At 41.8% G+C, this 17,283-nt stretch overlaps 1 protein-coding gene and 1 long non-coding RNA gene across 2 annotated transcripts in view; one reads left to right on the forward strand and one right to left on the reverse strand.

Annotated features, from left to right (window-relative positions):
* Positions 1-12,995, reverse strand: part of RHPN2 (rhophilin Rho GTPase binding protein 2) — a 29,680-nt gene extending 16,685 nt beyond the window's left edge. Inside the window, exons 1-2 of the mRNA XM_005530113.3 lie at positions 12,664-12,995; positions 2,528-2,643 (exon numbers count right to left, since the gene is read on the reverse strand). Coding sequence (XP_005530170.1) covers positions 2,528-2,643; positions 12,664-12,732 — 185 coding nt within the window. The 5' untranslated portion in view covers positions 12,733-12,995. The remainder of the gene's footprint in view (positions 1-2,527; positions 2,644-12,663) is intronic.
* Positions 9,040-12,368, forward strand: LOC148183172 (uncharacterized). The gene is made up of 3 exons (XR_015773755.1): positions 9,040-9,183; positions 11,801-11,891; positions 12,168-12,368. It is a non-coding gene; the product is annotated as an uncharacterized LOC148183172 (long non-coding RNA).
* Positions 12,996-17,283: the final 4,288 nt, after the last annotated feature.

The raw sequence follows: 17,283 nt of genomic DNA on the forward strand, positions 1-17,283 counted from the left end.
TTTGAACTGCAAGCACAATGGATGTTAGTATTTAACCCCCCTGAGCATTTCTGTGTGATTACTTATTTGTGTATTTATATCACAATATATATAACACAATATTTATATCACAAATTTCTAACCTGATTCTCCATACTGACAATTTTATTACAATATTACACTTTTCAAGATACTTAAATCATCTGTATCCATAAATCCACATGTATGAGTTTAAGATAAAAGGTATCCATGGTTAAGATATTAGAGTCTGAATCTTAAGACAATAACAAACTTAAATTTGCAGCATTTTACATTTACCTTTAAGTCAAAATTCACCTTCATAAATATTTATAAACAACCATCTCATAAATCTAGGCTCCACTTGGAGCAGTTCTCCAGTTTTATGGAGCACCTTGATGAAGAACTAATTATTCCAAGACTAAAATTCTGAGTTTTTCATATTATAATTGAGATATCCATGACTTTTCTAAGCTGTACTTTATTGAATACCTTGGATTGTTTAAATTAAGCAATGTTAACATCTGTTGTCTTCATAAGCCAAACTGGATACAAAGAAATGGTGAGGTGGATCTTCCTTGATAAAGGCAGCACTACACAGATAAATGGGCAAGTTTTGATGCTACAAGAACTTTAATTATGATATATTAAGGCTCCATGTTTGGTCTAGCTTACCATCCTCCACAGGAGGGATTCTACCTGAAACCCTAAAGTTCCATCCAGATTGACTTCTCTATTTGCTCTATTGCTATGAACACCCATGTCACTTTAATTTGATTACCATTTCATGTTTTTTACACTGTAGACATCCCTTTTATTAACAACCAGTGGGGGTAATGTGATATTGTCAAGATTCACATAACTCTACATGGAATTTAATTTTAACTCAACTTCCAGAGCAAAAGACAATAAAAAGGTGAGTGCAACTTTTAGAAATTCTAAGAACAAAAATCTTTGCTGTGCTTCAAGCCTAGTGCTTGCTTTCAATCAAAAGTAAAGAAACCTGCATTTCCAGTTTTTTCTTAAATCCTACTCCAGGAGGTTTCTTGTGGACAGCAATTGGTTTGTTTCTTTTAGAGCTTGATGAAATTCAAATAGAATCTGCAAACACAAAGCTTGTTTACATTTTTCTTTGGGAGGTTGCAGATAAAACCAGTCATTTGAACTGTCTAGTGGTCAGGTTACTTTTAAAATTGCTTCTTTCAAAGAACTAGCAAGTTTTAGTAGTTCAACAGGTGTAAATTCATTTTAGAGTTCTAAAATCTTAAAAATAAGTCTGTTCCTCTACTCTTAAATAGATTTAGTTCCCACTCCTGTAAATAGCAACTTCAGTATTTCAGCAGTTAATACTAGCATCAGAAACTGAACTTTAGGATATCTGGGTTAAGCATTACCAGTTCTCACATTAGATATTACTCATCTCTTTAGCCCTTCCAAAACACCCCTGAATCAACAAGCAGAAACATTAACTGAATGAAGCATTCTGTTTCAAAAGAAGGTATAACAATTTTGCTAACCATACAAAAAGAAGTAAAATTCTAATCTCACTCCTTAAGTCAATTAAAGGAAAACAAAACAAACTTAAGTCAGTCACAGAGGCTAAAATTACCTAAGTTTTCAACTTGTCACATCTTTTGCAAGACTGGAGATAAAAAAGCAGGTAACAGACAATAGGCAACCTAATGATTAATGACAAGTTTAAGAAAATTTAATTTATCCAAGCATTTTCACTTCTTTAAGTAAATTTACTAGGTTCAGTTTTTGAAGACCCATTGTTGCTCCAGTTGCAGAGAAACTGACACTACAGAAAACTACTGCAGATAAGAATTGGGATAATTTTCAGTTCTTCTGTGTAAGATTGGAAATCTACAGGCTGTTTGCCAAACAGTTAATCACAGGATGTAACAGCCTTAAGACAGGGTCAACATAAGGCTATTCCTATGGGAACAGCCACATAGGAAAACATACCCTAAAAGAAAATGTAATAGATGAGGTTATCTCAAACTGTAGGAGAATTTGGTGGCAACTGGTGGTAACCCAGCTCAAATTACATGTTTGCTACCCTGCTACTCCTATCTCATTACTACATGGAGTACAGAAGGCAGTGGATGGTCCTTTCTACTGTGCAGCACAGAACTAAAGGATCTTGGAAAAGCCAACAGCATAGTGGCAATACCTTTATCTGATTTGAGGAGTAAAAGGGACTCATTTCAATATTCAGCAAGGTTCACCTGCCATTATCATTGGCAATAAAGCTGAAAAAAGAGATCAACCTAAGAAAGTCTAAGATTCAGCTCATTTACTACAACATAGCAGTACTGAAAGTGCACTTGACAGCAAGTAATGACTGTAGATCTACAGCTTAAAAAAATTCAGAGAGCTTCACAAATCATTCTACAGTAAGAGATGCAGCATGTTTGGGAAAAAAAAAAAAAGGAGAAAATACAATAGCTAAGAGACTTCTACAAAATTAAAAGAAAATTAAACAGCTGTTGCTTGGGCAAGAAAAATAAGTAAGCATGACACATACCTTAAAAGATTTTCAGCACCAGCTCTCATTCTCACTGCTCTTAAAATCTGTTGGTTTAGAACAGCTCTTTGATTTTGCAGTTTGCTTCGTCCAGTCTCAGCAAGAGGATTACATCCCTAGAATTAAGAAAACAAGTTTTTTGTTGCTGTTGGAAGAAACTTAAGAGTGACTAACATTGAATTTAAATGAACTTTAATAGCATAGGTTCTGTATGAATACAAATTAGCTACCTTGATATCAATGACAGTATTTCTTGTCTCAAATTTGATTGTTAAGACCAAGAGAGACCATGACCACAGTACATTTTAACATCAAAATCCAGAAAAAATACTTGTTTTAAATCTTAACTACACATGTGAGTCAGTCTCTCCTAAAAATATTTTCCAGATATTTTGCAAATGCAACCAAATTTGCCAGAATGTTAGTAAGTTTCTAGGATTTTATGAAAACAGTGTATGTCAAGACAGCAACTCCCAAAGCTTCTGCTTAACCCTTGCAAAATATCAGAGTTCCATACTGGGATATATGCAGCCTTGAAATACAGCTCTGTCCAAAACAGACTGTGGTGCTCATAATTTGGGGCTTAAAAACTGCTCCCAGTTTTAGGATCTCTGATCTTTCCTTCTGGTGGCTCAGACCTTCAGTACAATTCCTATGCCTCCTTCCTTAGGCTCCCGTCTTCACATGTCAAATTTACCAAAGTAGAGCTTAACAGGGTAAAATAATTATACCTTCTGACTCTTATCAATTTAAGCTCTTAAAAAGTAAAGTGTGAAATCCAGAATTCACAAGAACGCATATCTTACACAAGTACAAGACTCAAACTGCTAAAACCTGTGTTTGAGCAGGACTGAGCCATTGTATTCTGAGCACTGATAAGCTAAAACTGCTACAGATGAATAGAACTGCATGTTTGTCTTTTTTTGTTGTTTCAGGGAAACCCAATGTTAACACCTTTTTAAAATATGTTAGAAATCTCCCTTCCACAATTTATTCTTTGCCCCTGCCACCCCTTTTAAAAAAGCACAAATGCCTTTGAATCTCAACACTCAGAGTCCACCAGCACATCCTTGCTGGTTAACCATTAGCCTTAACTAATAATTCCAAAGCCTATAAAATCACTGTTTTAAGGCTTACCCTTAAATGAAGAATGTCCTTTTTAGTGGCCTCACTGGGTATCATTACAAAGCTTATCAGGGTACTACTGTGTCACTACACAAGAGGGAGGTTCAGACCTCTCTAAATCTTCTTTCAACTACTCCAGCCTCTAAATTATGCACTGTTTTGGACCTCTCCCTCTTAGTTTTGACTAGAAAAATTTGATTTTGTTATAAGAGCATTTAGAAGTCTATTAACAAGCTCTAATTATGAGTGGTCAAGGAATGACATACCAGCAAAACAAAAGTATTTAAATAGAACATGAAATTCTGATGATGTATTTGTAGTTTAGTTCTTGTTAGTGTTGTCAAATGAAAGCAAATTGACTTGACAACAAATGAGCTTATCAAACTCTAGCTCAACTGAGAAGGCACACAGCCCAATAACGTTAATTTTACATATCTAGTTTAAAGAATTTGTAATAAATAGGTAAAATGACAAGAAGCTTGTGCAAACATCTTGAGAAGCACCATTTGCCAGGTGACTTCAGAAAACACACCACACTGAATTACTGCATTGAAACACCACTCACAGCACAAGCCCATGGCTCTCTTCATTGACAAAGCTCTCGCAGCAAGCTTGGCACCTCACATATGATCTGGTACCACCTAGATTTTTAGCAGTGGGGAGGGGGCAGATTCTGTGAGAAGCTGCTGGAAGCTTCCACCACGTCTGACAGAGCCAATCTTTGCTGGCTCTGAGGATGGACACGCTGCTGGCCCAGTTAGAGAAGCTGCTATAGCCTCTGTGATGACACACTTAAGAAGAAAATCAAATGGCGCACACGCGGTTTTTTCCAGGGATGGCAAGGTGCCACAGCGAGCTGTGCCAGCCTGGCGGCCCCTGGTTAGCCATGCCACGGGCAGAAGGGCAGGGCTGGCTTTTCCTTCCCGGTGTCCCACTTAAGGAGAGGTGTTAAATAATTCCAGCACCGCTGCAGCCGCCACTGCCCGAGCAGCACTGGCAGGGCCGCCCGGCCGGCTGCGGAAACATGGCGAGCAATCATCTGATGAGGAACCTTGATTAAATCAACCTTTTAGCACTGTGGGATCCTGCAAGAGTCTTTGAATTAGTGGGACTTGTTGGCAATGGCACCCACGAGCAGCAGTTTCTGTTCTAGTCAGAGGAGAGGAGGGAGCAAGGGAAAAGAACGTGGCAGCACCAAGGCCGGTGGGAAGGAGAGGGCAGGAGGTGCTCCAAGCGTCGGAGCTGAGATTCCTCTGCAAGCCCTGGGGAGGCCCAAGGTGAAACAAACCCTTAGAATGCATGAAATCCACAGGGGATGCAGGGATCCACTCACAGCCCGTGGGAAAAGTGCTCACAGTGGAGCGGGTGGATGCCAGAGAGAGCTGGGATGCAGTGGGAGACCCGAATAGAGAGAGAGGGCCCTTGATTCCAAACTGGAGCAGCCTCTCCTCAGAGAGCTGCACCCTGTGGATGATGACCCATGCCACAGCAGTTTTGGGATGACTGTCTGGCCTTGGGAGGGACCCCACAGCACAGCCGAGCAAAGACTCCTCTCCCTGAGCAAACAGAAGATCTCAAGGGATGAACTGACCAAAACCCCCACACCCTGTCTCCCTGCGCTGGCAGTGAAAAGGAGGGAGGGGCTGCAGGTGAAAAAGGTGTTTTAAAGGCTTATTTTATTTCTCATTATCCTCCTCTGACTCTGTCAATAATAAATTTATTTTATACCTTTAAATTTGAACCTGTTTTGCCCTTGGAATGTTTTCTCCCAGTCCTCATCTCAACTCATTAGCTCTTCATTAATTTCTTTTTTTTTTTTTTTCCCCTTTTCTCTGCCCAGCTGAGAGCAAGAGAGCAAATAACTTCTGTGGGCATTTGGCCAGAGTCAAACCACAACACACACAGAGGATGAACTTTTTACTGGAGGGAATACACACAGGCAGCAAACTCATTCATTCATCTCAGAATAAAAGTAGTCCTTTAACTACCAAATACTTTATGCTCCTTTACACACAATTATACACAAAGACATAAGCAAGACACGCTTTAGTGTCCAATGTGGTCTTGTAGCCACAACTTGCTTTCTCTTCTTAGTCTGGTTCTTTTTCTGGGATGCAGCTGTTCTTCCCCACTTTGCTTTTCCTTCATTGTGTGTCGTATAATCTTTTCTACTACTGATATTCAAAGTCTTATCACCTTCCATTCTACCCATGCCATTTTTCATTTGAACCTCACCCATTATTTCCTCTTGCTCTTGCATTCATTTTGAGTATTTATTTCTCATCTCAGACCTGTTATCTCTATGCACAGGTATTTCCTTCCAACTTCTTTCTTGACCAATCAGTTCAAGCATTCTTCTAAATGTATCCTTGCCTTGCCCTTCATTTTTTTCTATAAAGCTGCAGCTTCCTCTTAGAACTCCCTGGCCCTTTCTGTGTGCCAAACATGTTTGATGACATCATTCAAATACTTCTTTACAGCTTCCCTTCTGAGAAATTCCTCAGGAAGATCAACAGCCTGATTCCCAAGCCCATGAAGCTCATAGAAGTGATCTCTTCATTTTAATAAACTTTTGATCAAGCTCCCACTGAACAAGTACAAAACTGCAGTGATCTGAAACTCTCTGCAAAGAGAAAAAGTGTAAGAGGTGTTTCCCTGCATTTCAGGTCCCCAGGCACTATTCTCTGTAGGAAGGAAAACCAGCCCTGGGCCCGAAGAGGACAAGGCACTGACAGGCCAAGGTATCTGTATAACCTCCAGTGTGCCTGTGACAATTTTGGTAAGAGGCTTCTTATGGATAGAGGAGTCTGTTTTCAGGATACCCTCAACTGTTGCAAGCATATGGCTCCCATTAACTTCACAAAGCCTGTAAGGAATTAGTATTTTACTTTTTGGAAAATGCTGCTTTTTACATGTCCTGTACAGAGAGGTGAGGACACTCAGCTAATTTGTATTCATTTGCAGGCTTAAACTCTTTATTGTAATCAAGCTGGCATAAAACCAATGGGTAGAAGTCTGTGTAGAGGATAGTAAAAATAACCAGTATCTGAAATAAACCCTCAAGAAAGACTGGGCAAGATACCCCTTGCATAAAGCACAAATTCTGTGTACTTAAAAGTTATTTAGCAAACAGGTCCAAGCAAGTGCTTAGTTTTGTCTTCCTCCATGTAGAAGATCCCTTTCCCAAACAGCATTTCTACATGTTTCATGCCAGAAGTCCAGTCATGATGAACACAAAAATCATGACTGTTTGCCAAACAGTGAGTAATGGCAGTAAGTATTCAAAATTAACATAAATATGATTTACAGAGTAGTGGTTTGAACTTTTAAGATGAGCCACACTGTCTGAAGGTGACACAGAGTTGAAACTGGGTGTGCCTCTGTACTTAAAGGAAAACAGTCCTTTCCAGCCAGTGCAGCCTGTGCTGCCTGTCAAGCCCAACAGTGTACACAAATGGCCATATCTTCCAGCTATTTAAACATGTATGTTTAAATAAGAAGTATGCATGGAACTTATGCACACAATTTCTCTGGTTCTAATGGCAATCATAGCAACCAGTGTATTCACACCAGTATTTCTAGAACCGATCCCAAGTCCTGCTAAATTGTCATTTCCTTACCTTCTTGCAGTACTGTAATGCATGTTTCTTTCTGCATGTTAGCACTAGCTATGTTTTGAAAATTTAGCTATATACTGCAGATCTTTCAGAAGCACAAGTTTTATCTGAGCGTGTTGTTGTTTTTTCTTTTAATAAAGAGGTAGGGAAGGTCAGGTCTTACAGAGCCTGGTCTGCTTGTGCCATGAACAAAGTATTTTATAGTTCTAAGTGCCTGGCACAAAGATTAATATGAAGTTAAAGAACTAATTATTGTATTAGATTCCAAATATGTATTCCCTCCTTGAACGCCATCTTGTCACAGTACTCACTAAGCAAAATTAACATTCATGTTTAATCAGAGGCATCTGTCTCTTGACTAACCACGTTTCAGATGATTCTTAGTTTCACATGAAGGCCTACCTTCTGTTTCAGGTTTTATGAATTTGTATATAATAAGTGGATTTTGGATGACAAGGGTTATGAGTCATTGCTATGTTGTTTCTGTCCTGCCAGACAAGTGGAAAGAGAACAAATAGCCAAATAAATATTCCTGTGTCAATGCTAATGTTGATGGTTGCTTGGCTACTAATGACTTAAAAAGAACCCCATGAGCTAAACCCTAGTGGAAGGACAGGTGTGGCAGGTTGGTAAACTGATACATTAACAACAGGTGGGGGGAAGCCCTGCAGAAAAAAGCCTAAAAAGAGGGGAAGTTCACAGAGTTAATTAGGCAAGTACTGATTCATTAGCTAGTTACCATACCTATCATCATCTGCAGTCTGGTGCTTTACTTATGGATTGCTTCTGCTTTTAGCCTTCTTCCCAGACACAGGGGACTAATATACAGTCATTCTTTCTGAATCAGTTTGGTCTGTATGATAAGTATCTAGCCTCACAGAAGGGAAAAAAATTCTTCATCTTTGTTCAACTGATCAGAATCTAAAGATTTATTAAGCTAGCTGTCCTACTGCTCTGCCTCTGTGTAGCACAGTGGACTGCTATCCAGAAATACCAAATTGAAGCCAGGATGCTTCATGATGAGCCAGCCAATACCCAGAGAGCTGCAGAAATGCTGACCTTGGAAAATTAACTGGTTTTTTCTTACCATTTATTGCAACTTCCTGACTGGTGAGGGAACTTAAAAAAGTTATGGCCAGTGTAACGTGTTACAAAGCAGTAAGCCAAGGTGGGAAAAATAGAGTAGAAAGAACTTGCTAGGTATCTCTTCCTTGTTATGCTCCTACCCATCAAAAAAAAAAACAAAAAAACAACAAAACCAAAAAACATCCCCAAACAAACAAAAAACAAGGCAGGCATAACCCTACTAATAGTCCATCACACAAGCACTGGATCCCATGACTGGATGAGGATTATAAATATCCTGAGTTCTGTATGTTGATGTGTCTCAGGGATATTTACTTTGCAAAAGCTTACTGGTTAAGTGGGGTGGTGTGCTGCTAAAAAAATGAAAAAAAAAAAAAGGGGGAGAACAGCTTGAAAAAGAAAGCTGTTTCTCTCAGAAGAATTCAAAGGTAACTAAAAAAGCCCAGGAAGACATTTGAGAGGCCAAGCAAGCCAAAGAACCATGGCAGGTGTAAAAAATAACCATGGTTGGGAGAAGCATTTTATGTAAGCAAAGCAGCCCATGACAACAGACCTGCTTTAATTACTGTTGGTCTGTTGAAAAATACTTCCTGTCTAAATGCTTTGCTCTACTTTTAAAACAAATTGTTCTTTGCTCTTATCATTAGTTTTGTCATTATTTTCATAGAGAAGCAAGACTGGGGGCAGAATCTGGATGGATGTGTGGGATATGCATTGTTGATTCACAGATTGCTGTCAGCAACAGTGAAAGAATGTGAAACTCCATAAAGAATAGGTCAAGATATGAGGCCCATGGTCCAAGAGCACTCACACCATCTAGGAGAACAGGTACAGTGTGCCCTGGCAATGTACACTGAACTAAGCCAAGATAAACAGAACAGTAGCAGAACCAGTTCCTGATACATTATCTTCCCAGAAATTAAAGTTGCAGTCAGAAGCTCTATCTTCTGTTTGATGGAAAGTAAGGTGCTTCTTTCATTTTGTCATACCCTCTTCAGGACACCAACAAGGATATTGTTTGTTGTTGTCTGTTTTGCTTTTAAAAGTAGTATTTTACTCACAAGTTTGGTTGCAGCTTATCAAACAGCTAAACAGGGTTGTTTTGGAGGTGTGATATAGGAGGAAATGAATAGGAGCAACAGTGATACAGTTATACATACCCTGTGTGGCTGCACAGGTAATTTCCTTAAAATTAGATTATTAAAAAAGAAAAATCACCAACAAAAGACACACCAGCATTGAGCCAGATCAAAGCATCTTACAGGTTTAAGGAAAAGTTTAATTTTGCATATATAAATGAGAGGTCTTTGCCATGGGGGAAAAGGAGATAATGGGAAAATGGTAAGGAAAAGGGGGAAAGGTCCAACTGGAGCAGCTCTGACATCACTGGAAGGGAATGGGGAGGGTAAATCTGAGAAAGGGTGCAAGTGGACTTTAGTTGCTGGCACCCATCACATCTCAGACTCACATGGCAGTCACTTTTTAGTGTGACAACAGAATTCAAAGCAGGAAACACGACTGTGCATGTTTCCCCATTCATAGACAGCCAGTCATAGTTTTACAGGTCCCACTCCCTACATTTAAAAAAAAAAAAAGGCACCAACCAAAAATTAAGTTGTTTTACATACTGCATCCTGGGGATACTGAGGGCTGCTTTCTGGTATGCTGTACTTAAAACTTCAAAAAGCATAATACACAAAAGAGCTAGAGAGACTTAAAACACATTTCCCATAGTAATTCATTCATCAAAAGAAATTATCAAGAGTCTAAAACAATTGGATACTTTATGAATTGCCCAATTTTTCTCAATTATAAAATTTCATTGTGCACAATATTCTTAGAAAGTATGGGAGGCAACCTCACTGTAAGTAGTGCTTGGAAGCCATGTTTGAGCAGGACTGATGCAAAGCAAGTGTTTTCACCTTCCTACACAGCTTACAGAATAAAAAAAACTCAATTAATTAAGTACCTTTTGAGCTAAAAACACAAGGACTATCCTTGGAAATTCATGTGATTCTACACCAACAAAAGCGGTAACCCCTCAAATCTCATCAGGAAAACAAATAGTGTGATTTAGAAAGGAAGGAGAAAACAATACCAAGGTAACTCAGGGGAAGGGTGGAAGACCCATGGACACCCATCAAAAGCTGTCACTAATTTCAGTCACATGAAATCACCAAGTACACCATTCACAGGGACATGTAGAAACCACATTTTAAGTATCTCCTTGGGTTCACAGCTTGTACATGTCAAAGATTCCAGGAGCGGGATTGTTTTGGTGCATTTTTTTGGTGTTTTGTTTTTCCTCCCCCTTCACTTACAACTTCTAAGTCGGAATTAAAGCTCTGGCTTCTGGAACCGTTCAACAAACACATACCATACATAAGGTACACTGTTTTCCTGCTTACTTTTAGGGACCAAAGGCTTTGATCATCTAGCCTAATCTGAAGTTTGTAACTTTACTAAAGACACTTATGAGCTGGCTGAATCTTTCCAGAATCTGAGGGAACAGAGGGAAGAATGTTTCATTGCAGCATGCGGCTCACACAGATTTTATCAGATTCCCACTTCTTCATTACTTATGTCTTAAAGCAGTAAGAAATAGGAAAGATGCTCATGATTAGGTATTAAATTGATCTTACAGTATTTTCATATGAGAAAAACTTTATTCCTGTCCAATAGGCTTTACACTGATCTAATACTATTTCAGAGACCTTAACTGTAACATATAACAAGTTAATTTAAAATAAACTCAGTTGTTTAGCAAGTCTGAGTGTAGAAGATCTACTACTCTTATGACCTGAGGTGCAACTTGGCTACTAAACTTCAGTTAACCCTTATCAGTAAAAACAAATATGTGGAAGAGTTGATTTATCTAGCTTAAGTTCATGAAAAGTCAACTTTTTTACCAACATGCCTGAAGGCAGCCTATGAGCTTCCTACAGCATAGAAAACATACCTATGAAAACTAAGTAATTACAACTTGGCCACATGGTATGATTGAGAAAGACTGCTAAGGACTGCTAAAAGTCCTGCTAAAGACTACTGAGAAAAAAAGTAATTTACTCACCAAATATTACAGTAGGATTACTCAAGTAAGGAAGCCAGACAAGATTTGGTCCAAGTATGTTTCAGTCTGTCTAGCTATTTACAAGGTGGCAGTGATTCCCTGCAGCATGGCTGGCACAGGTAAAGCTTGGCTCTTTTCAGCTAGAAACAGTTTCTCTGCTAAAGGGCAATGTTATTGTTTAAGCTCCTGCAGGCTTATGAATTTGATACTGTGACAAAAAAAAATCAAACAGCCTGCAAAGAGGGCAACAAAGCAAAGCGTTTGTGCCTCCCCACCGCGTAATCCAGGTGGTTGCTGAAGTGCGTAATGGGGCTATTTTTGCGCAAAGGCAAGCAGCAACAACCTGATGTACTCAGCTTTTTTTATTCCCTCCAGACTACACAGTTCATGCTCTTGGATCCGGAATCTACACCAAAACCCCCGTGTACCTACATCCCGACCAGAAACCTACGGACGGAAGTTACAGGTGCTGAAAACTTAAAAACAGCAAGGGGAGGCCGAGTCAAAGCTCTCTGAAAACGGCATTTACTGCCCTTTACCTCCAGTGAAGTTCACAGGACGCCACAGGGCTGCATTACAGGCAATACTTAACTATAATTACTGTTGTGCAGAAAGAACTCAGGTGCAAGTTATGGCATTAGCCGCCCAGTCAGTCTGAAAAGTAATTAGGGCAGATGTTCATTAGGAACTTCCTAACGAATCTGTTAACTTCGTTACCTTCATCCAATAAACTTTCTTACAGGTACATAAGGCAGTTCACTAGAGAGCGCGCAAGGAGACGCGGCGAGGAGCAAACGGGGAAGGGAGCAGGGGGGAAAAAATTAAATAAAGACAGCAAAAAGAAGGTCGACAAGTGCAATCTGACTCATTTTGGGGAGCTAGGAGGGCTCCTGTCCGTCAGGGTGACGCCCAGCTCAGAAGCAGGAGAGGGCCGCCGGGTCCCCACGCAGCGCTCCGCCGGCTCAAGTCCCTGCAGCCGCGCTCGGGCGGGCCGAGCTCCCCATCTCGCCTCTTTATCTCGCCTCCTTGCCCCATCGCCCCCCAAGGCTGCTCCCCACCCCCGTGGGCTGCCACAGGACGGAGCCCACGACGCTCCGCCGGGAGAAAGCAGACCGCGAACGACAGAGAAAGGACCCCCCGCCCTGGGCCCTGAGCCGCCCTCGGGAGGCGCCGTCCCGGGCACGCAGCCCCCTGTGCACCCACCCCACCCGCCCCGGGCTGGCCACCAAGCCCCCCACCTTCCGAAAGTAGCCGTCCCCCGCCGGTTCCGCCGCCTGGCAGCCGCGGGGCAGCAGGGTGTCTGTCATCTTCGGGCGGGCCGGCCAGCCGTCGTTCCACCGCGGCTACGAGACGAGCTCTTCCCCGTGAAACCACGACCCTGCGGAAATGCCACCGCTGCCCCACGGCACCGCCCGGCCCCACCTCCGCTGGTGGCGGGGAGGAGCTGCCCCGCCCCACGGCGCCGCTCCTCCGCCGCCCAGTGGTCCCGGCGGGCTCCTTGCGGCGTGCCCCGGGCCTCTGGCCGGAGAAGCGCTGCCCGAGGGGGTGAGGTGCCCCTCTCGTGCGGAGGCTGCGGCTGACTAAGAGCGGAGCCCCGTTCGTTCCCCGCTCACGGCGGCCGCTCCACTCGCTCCTCCTCGGCCCTGCGGCCGTTCTCCGCCGGAGCGTGCGGGAGTCTGGCTGGCCGCCCCGAGGGCACCGCTCGCCTCCCGCGCCGCCGAGCCTGCCGACAGCCCCTGGGGGCGGCCACCGGAGCGGGCACTCCCGGCACCGTGGGGCCGCCGCCAGCTTTTCCCGGGGACCGCCTTGGGGAGACGAGGTTCCCCGCGGGTGGGCGCCCCTCAGAGCAGGCTGGTAGCTCCGAGAGCGATGCTCCCAGCCCCGGGGGTGCCCCGGCTGCGAGGAGGATCGCCGTGCTGGTGGCCAGGGCCCACACGGGCACTCCGCGCTGCAGCCAGCGGCTTTGGGGAGCGTACCGAGCTGCCGGCACGCTTCGCAGCACTGCTCTCTCCCTGGGGCCTCTGGGGGTCCCGGCCGCCCGCACCCTGATATGTGTAAAGGCAGGAGCCTGGGAGAGATCCCGGGGACCTGCAGCTGCTCCAGACCGGGCCCCCAAAAAGGGCAGCGCTATCGGAAAGTGCTGTGGGACCAGCCTCAACACTGCGGCGGTGTGCAGCTGTTGGTGCTGCAGAGACCACCTGTATGAAACACTCCCGTTGTGTAACCGCTTTCACAAATGTTACCCAACACTTGCCTATGGAATTTGCCAATATTGATCCTATTCCTAGCCATGCCTAACCTACAGCGCGTGCTGCGCATTTAGCATTGAAGGATGCAATACTTCTATCGGTATTACCAAACTTACCTTCCTCCCCACCTCCCCCGCCTTACTTCTTTTTTCTTTTTTTTTTTCCCAAGCTTTCTTTGAATTATGTTGTAGTTGTGTCAGGCAAAAAAAAAAAAAATTGAAGAGAGAACTTTCTTTGATCACAGGAAAAAATATCCTTGGAATGATATCCTTAATGGAAACAGTTCTTTGAAAATACTGGAGTCTCCAAAGGGTTCTACAGGGGAGGCTGGCTACACCTTGTGTCTGCTGCATGTTTTTAAGGAAGAATACTAAAGTCAGCAACCCAGAAATTTGGATCCAAAGATTTGCTGTCTTGAAAGCAGGCAAATTTTGTTTGTTGTGATTTTGCTCACTCTCACCTCACTATTTTTTCCCCAATAATTTTAAGGATACTAGATGAATGTATCAAAATACGTCTTAAATATATATAGGTGAAAGTAGCAAACTTGCTCAAATTTCTGATTTGAGTGTGTAAAAAGGTTTAATTTTTGTGCTATTAAAAAAGGCACTTATGTGACAAAAAAGATTTTAAAATTTAAGTCTTGCAAACCGGTATAAAACTCCAATGCAATACATAGAAATTAGTTTAACATAAATGAGTACTTTGCCAGGGCAGGCTGTGCTGATACAATCTACCAATTAAAACAACATTAATGTAACCCTCTTTCAAGTTTGTGAAAATTAATCTCATTGACAGGCTGCAGCTATTTCTCAGAGTCCTAAGAGCCTGTAGCCAGACCAAAGGCTCAGTTAACAATGATGATTATCATGGTTATGTGTAAAACACAAATTTGCAGAAATTTCTGCATGAACACCAGACAGACTTTGTAACATACCCTGGTGAAAAAATGCAGCCTTTCTTCGTTACTGGTGGATTCTTTGAATAAAGCAAAGCCAGCACATGCAGTAGGTTTCTACTTAGAGGAGTGCAAGATAGCACGCTCCCTCCCTCGTTGGTGTCTGGGGAACATCACCCAGCACTGCCAGATTAGACATGTGCTTCAATGAAGGATACTTCATCGGGACTGCTTTAGGACTGACAGAGTGTTTCTTAACTAAATCACTGGAGGTTTTGTGTGCATATAGTGAACATGCTATTTTTGCAAAAGGTACGTAATGATTGTATGGTCTCAGTAGTGCTCAGCTGGATAATGACTGAGTAGGAGTGCTCTCTGACCCTGGAATGTAAATTGCAGCTTAGAACATTCCAAAACCTGATTTATGCTCAAAAAAACCATGACCCTGCTCTTCTCATCCTCTTGTCTCCAGTAGCTTTTGGGTTGCTATTAGAATTCCTAAATAGAGCTGGGTTCATACCACAGACTTTTTCATGATTACTGCCTGAATCAGAAGGCTTGGTTGCTGCATTGTAAACACTGAAAAATATAGGCAAGAAATACAGACTAATGCATTCAGAAAATGGGTTGTAGAGATACAGATGTTTGCTTGACATTTAATATTAGAAGGGAGTGATTTCTGTGATCTGGTGCACTGGACACGCACTACCTGTAAGAAAGCATCAAATGCTTAAGAATTTGCATCTAAAGAATATCAATATGTCCTTCATATGGTGAGTCCTGAGCAGCAGGCCTAAGCTAGGATTGACTTATGATCCTGGGCACTGTGTGACTAACACCATCAGTATAATTTAGCTAAAAATAGATGACCAAGATGCTTATGCCAGCTGTTTAACACCAAACGGGCTGCTTTAGAAACTTTCCCATAATCTTGCATAGTTTTCTGCAAGAAATGTATCATTTTAAGAAACTTTCCCAACCGACATGAATAGAGGTTTGTTTATATGGTATTTTAGGGAAAATCCACCCAGCTGAGGCCTGGGCTCTGACCCAGTGTGCCATCAGATCCAGGTGTTTCTGCACTAAAAATATAAACAAGTGACTTTGACTGGCTGATTTGGGCTGATAAAAACTGGACTCCTTTTCATGGCAAACTCAGAAATCTCCCCTATGGGTAGATGCATCGTGTAGGATTTTCCCAATTGACAGGAAGAGTTCTCCAGGTCCTCTCTGCGAAATGGGGCTCACCAGCAATTGAAACTGCAGACTCTTTAGGTACTTGGTGATGTACCTTTCTCAATCACTATTCTCTCTCTTGTATAGTAAATGATTAAGTGCATTAATTGCTTATTTTTGCTTGTTGTTAAAGCCAAGTTGTAAGCTTTTTGTTTTATTAAATGTATAATTTTACTTTTGTCTTTCCTTGCTATTCATAGTGAAATAAGACCATTCTCTCCATTGGTTTCTGTGTTCTTTAAGTTGCCCCTTCAACTGGCAAAACAGTTCTGTGTGAAGCGTTGAATCTGAAAGGAATGATTCTTATCTCTGCATCACCTCTCTTAATTTTGCAGAACTAGGTGCTAAGTGGTTTCGTGCATTTTCAAAGATAAAGCAGCCAGGTGATGTAGACAATGACCATGCTGGAAACAGGCACATAATGGCAGACCTCGAGCTGTCCCATGTTTTGTCCCACAATAGTAAAGGTAAGAGGGATGAGAATTGGGACCAGGATCTGAACACCCTTGCCACAGACACATATATATGATATATATGTATATATTTCTCATACGTTTGCATACCTCCACTAGTTCTGTTAATTCTCTCCTCTTCCTCCATCATATGAAAAAATATAGGAATGTAAGAAATCCCATCAATAGTCTTCTCTTTGGTAGCTAGGATATAGTCCCAGTTTGGGACTACTATTGTCAGTAATCCTGATAGCCTGTAGCTTTATGTCAATAAACTCCACTGCAGTGATTTAGTTGAGTTAGTATCATCCTTTATTTCTGAAGATTGCAGTCCTTGCAATGAACTTGCAGAATTGCATGTCAGCCTGCTGTGAGTACTAGGTGAGGAGTGAGGAAACATGATCAATAGGTCGATTTTTTCCACTCTCTTTCCAAATAGTATTTGTGGGGAGGAAAACAAAAACAACGATGGCAAATTGCAAAAATAGGGCAAGAGGCACAGTAGCAGCAGTGATGTGAATCTGCTTTGAGACTGTTACAAATTTAAAAGATCCAGTAGATTTTCTTACCAAGAAATTCACTGAGCAACAATAAAATGATATGAAAGTGGTATGAACTGAGTATCATGGGTTTGGATAAACACAATATGATTTGCTGTAGATGCAGTGCTCCACTGCTGCTTCTTCATCTTAGAGGTATTAACATCACTTCAGCATTATCTTCACTGAAAAAAATTCCATTTACTTTTAAATAACTAATATGCTTGCCTATTCTACTGTGAAATCACATTGGAAACAAGACATTGCAGTTTATGTGGAAACTAAGAGCAAACATGGGCAAAATCATCATCACTTTTCCCAGCTAATGCCTTGCCTTTAACTGAGATCGACAGATAAAAGTCTAGGTATTTAAGAACAATATGTGTTCTCTCTTCTTATTTTCCAATCCTTTAAAAAACAAAAAGTAGCACTTTGGAGAAGCTAAAGCAGTGCCTCAGGGGCTGACCTTCAGGTGACTGTTTTG

This window comes from Pseudopodoces humilis, chromosome 14 (genome assembly GCF_049639895.1).
Source record: "Pseudopodoces humilis isolate 2021_Gansu_Grassland_sample_001 chromosome 14, ASM4963989v1, whole genome shotgun sequence".
NCBI classification, from domain to species: Eukaryota; Metazoa; Chordata; class Aves; order Passeriformes; family Paridae; genus Pseudopodoces; species Pseudopodoces humilis.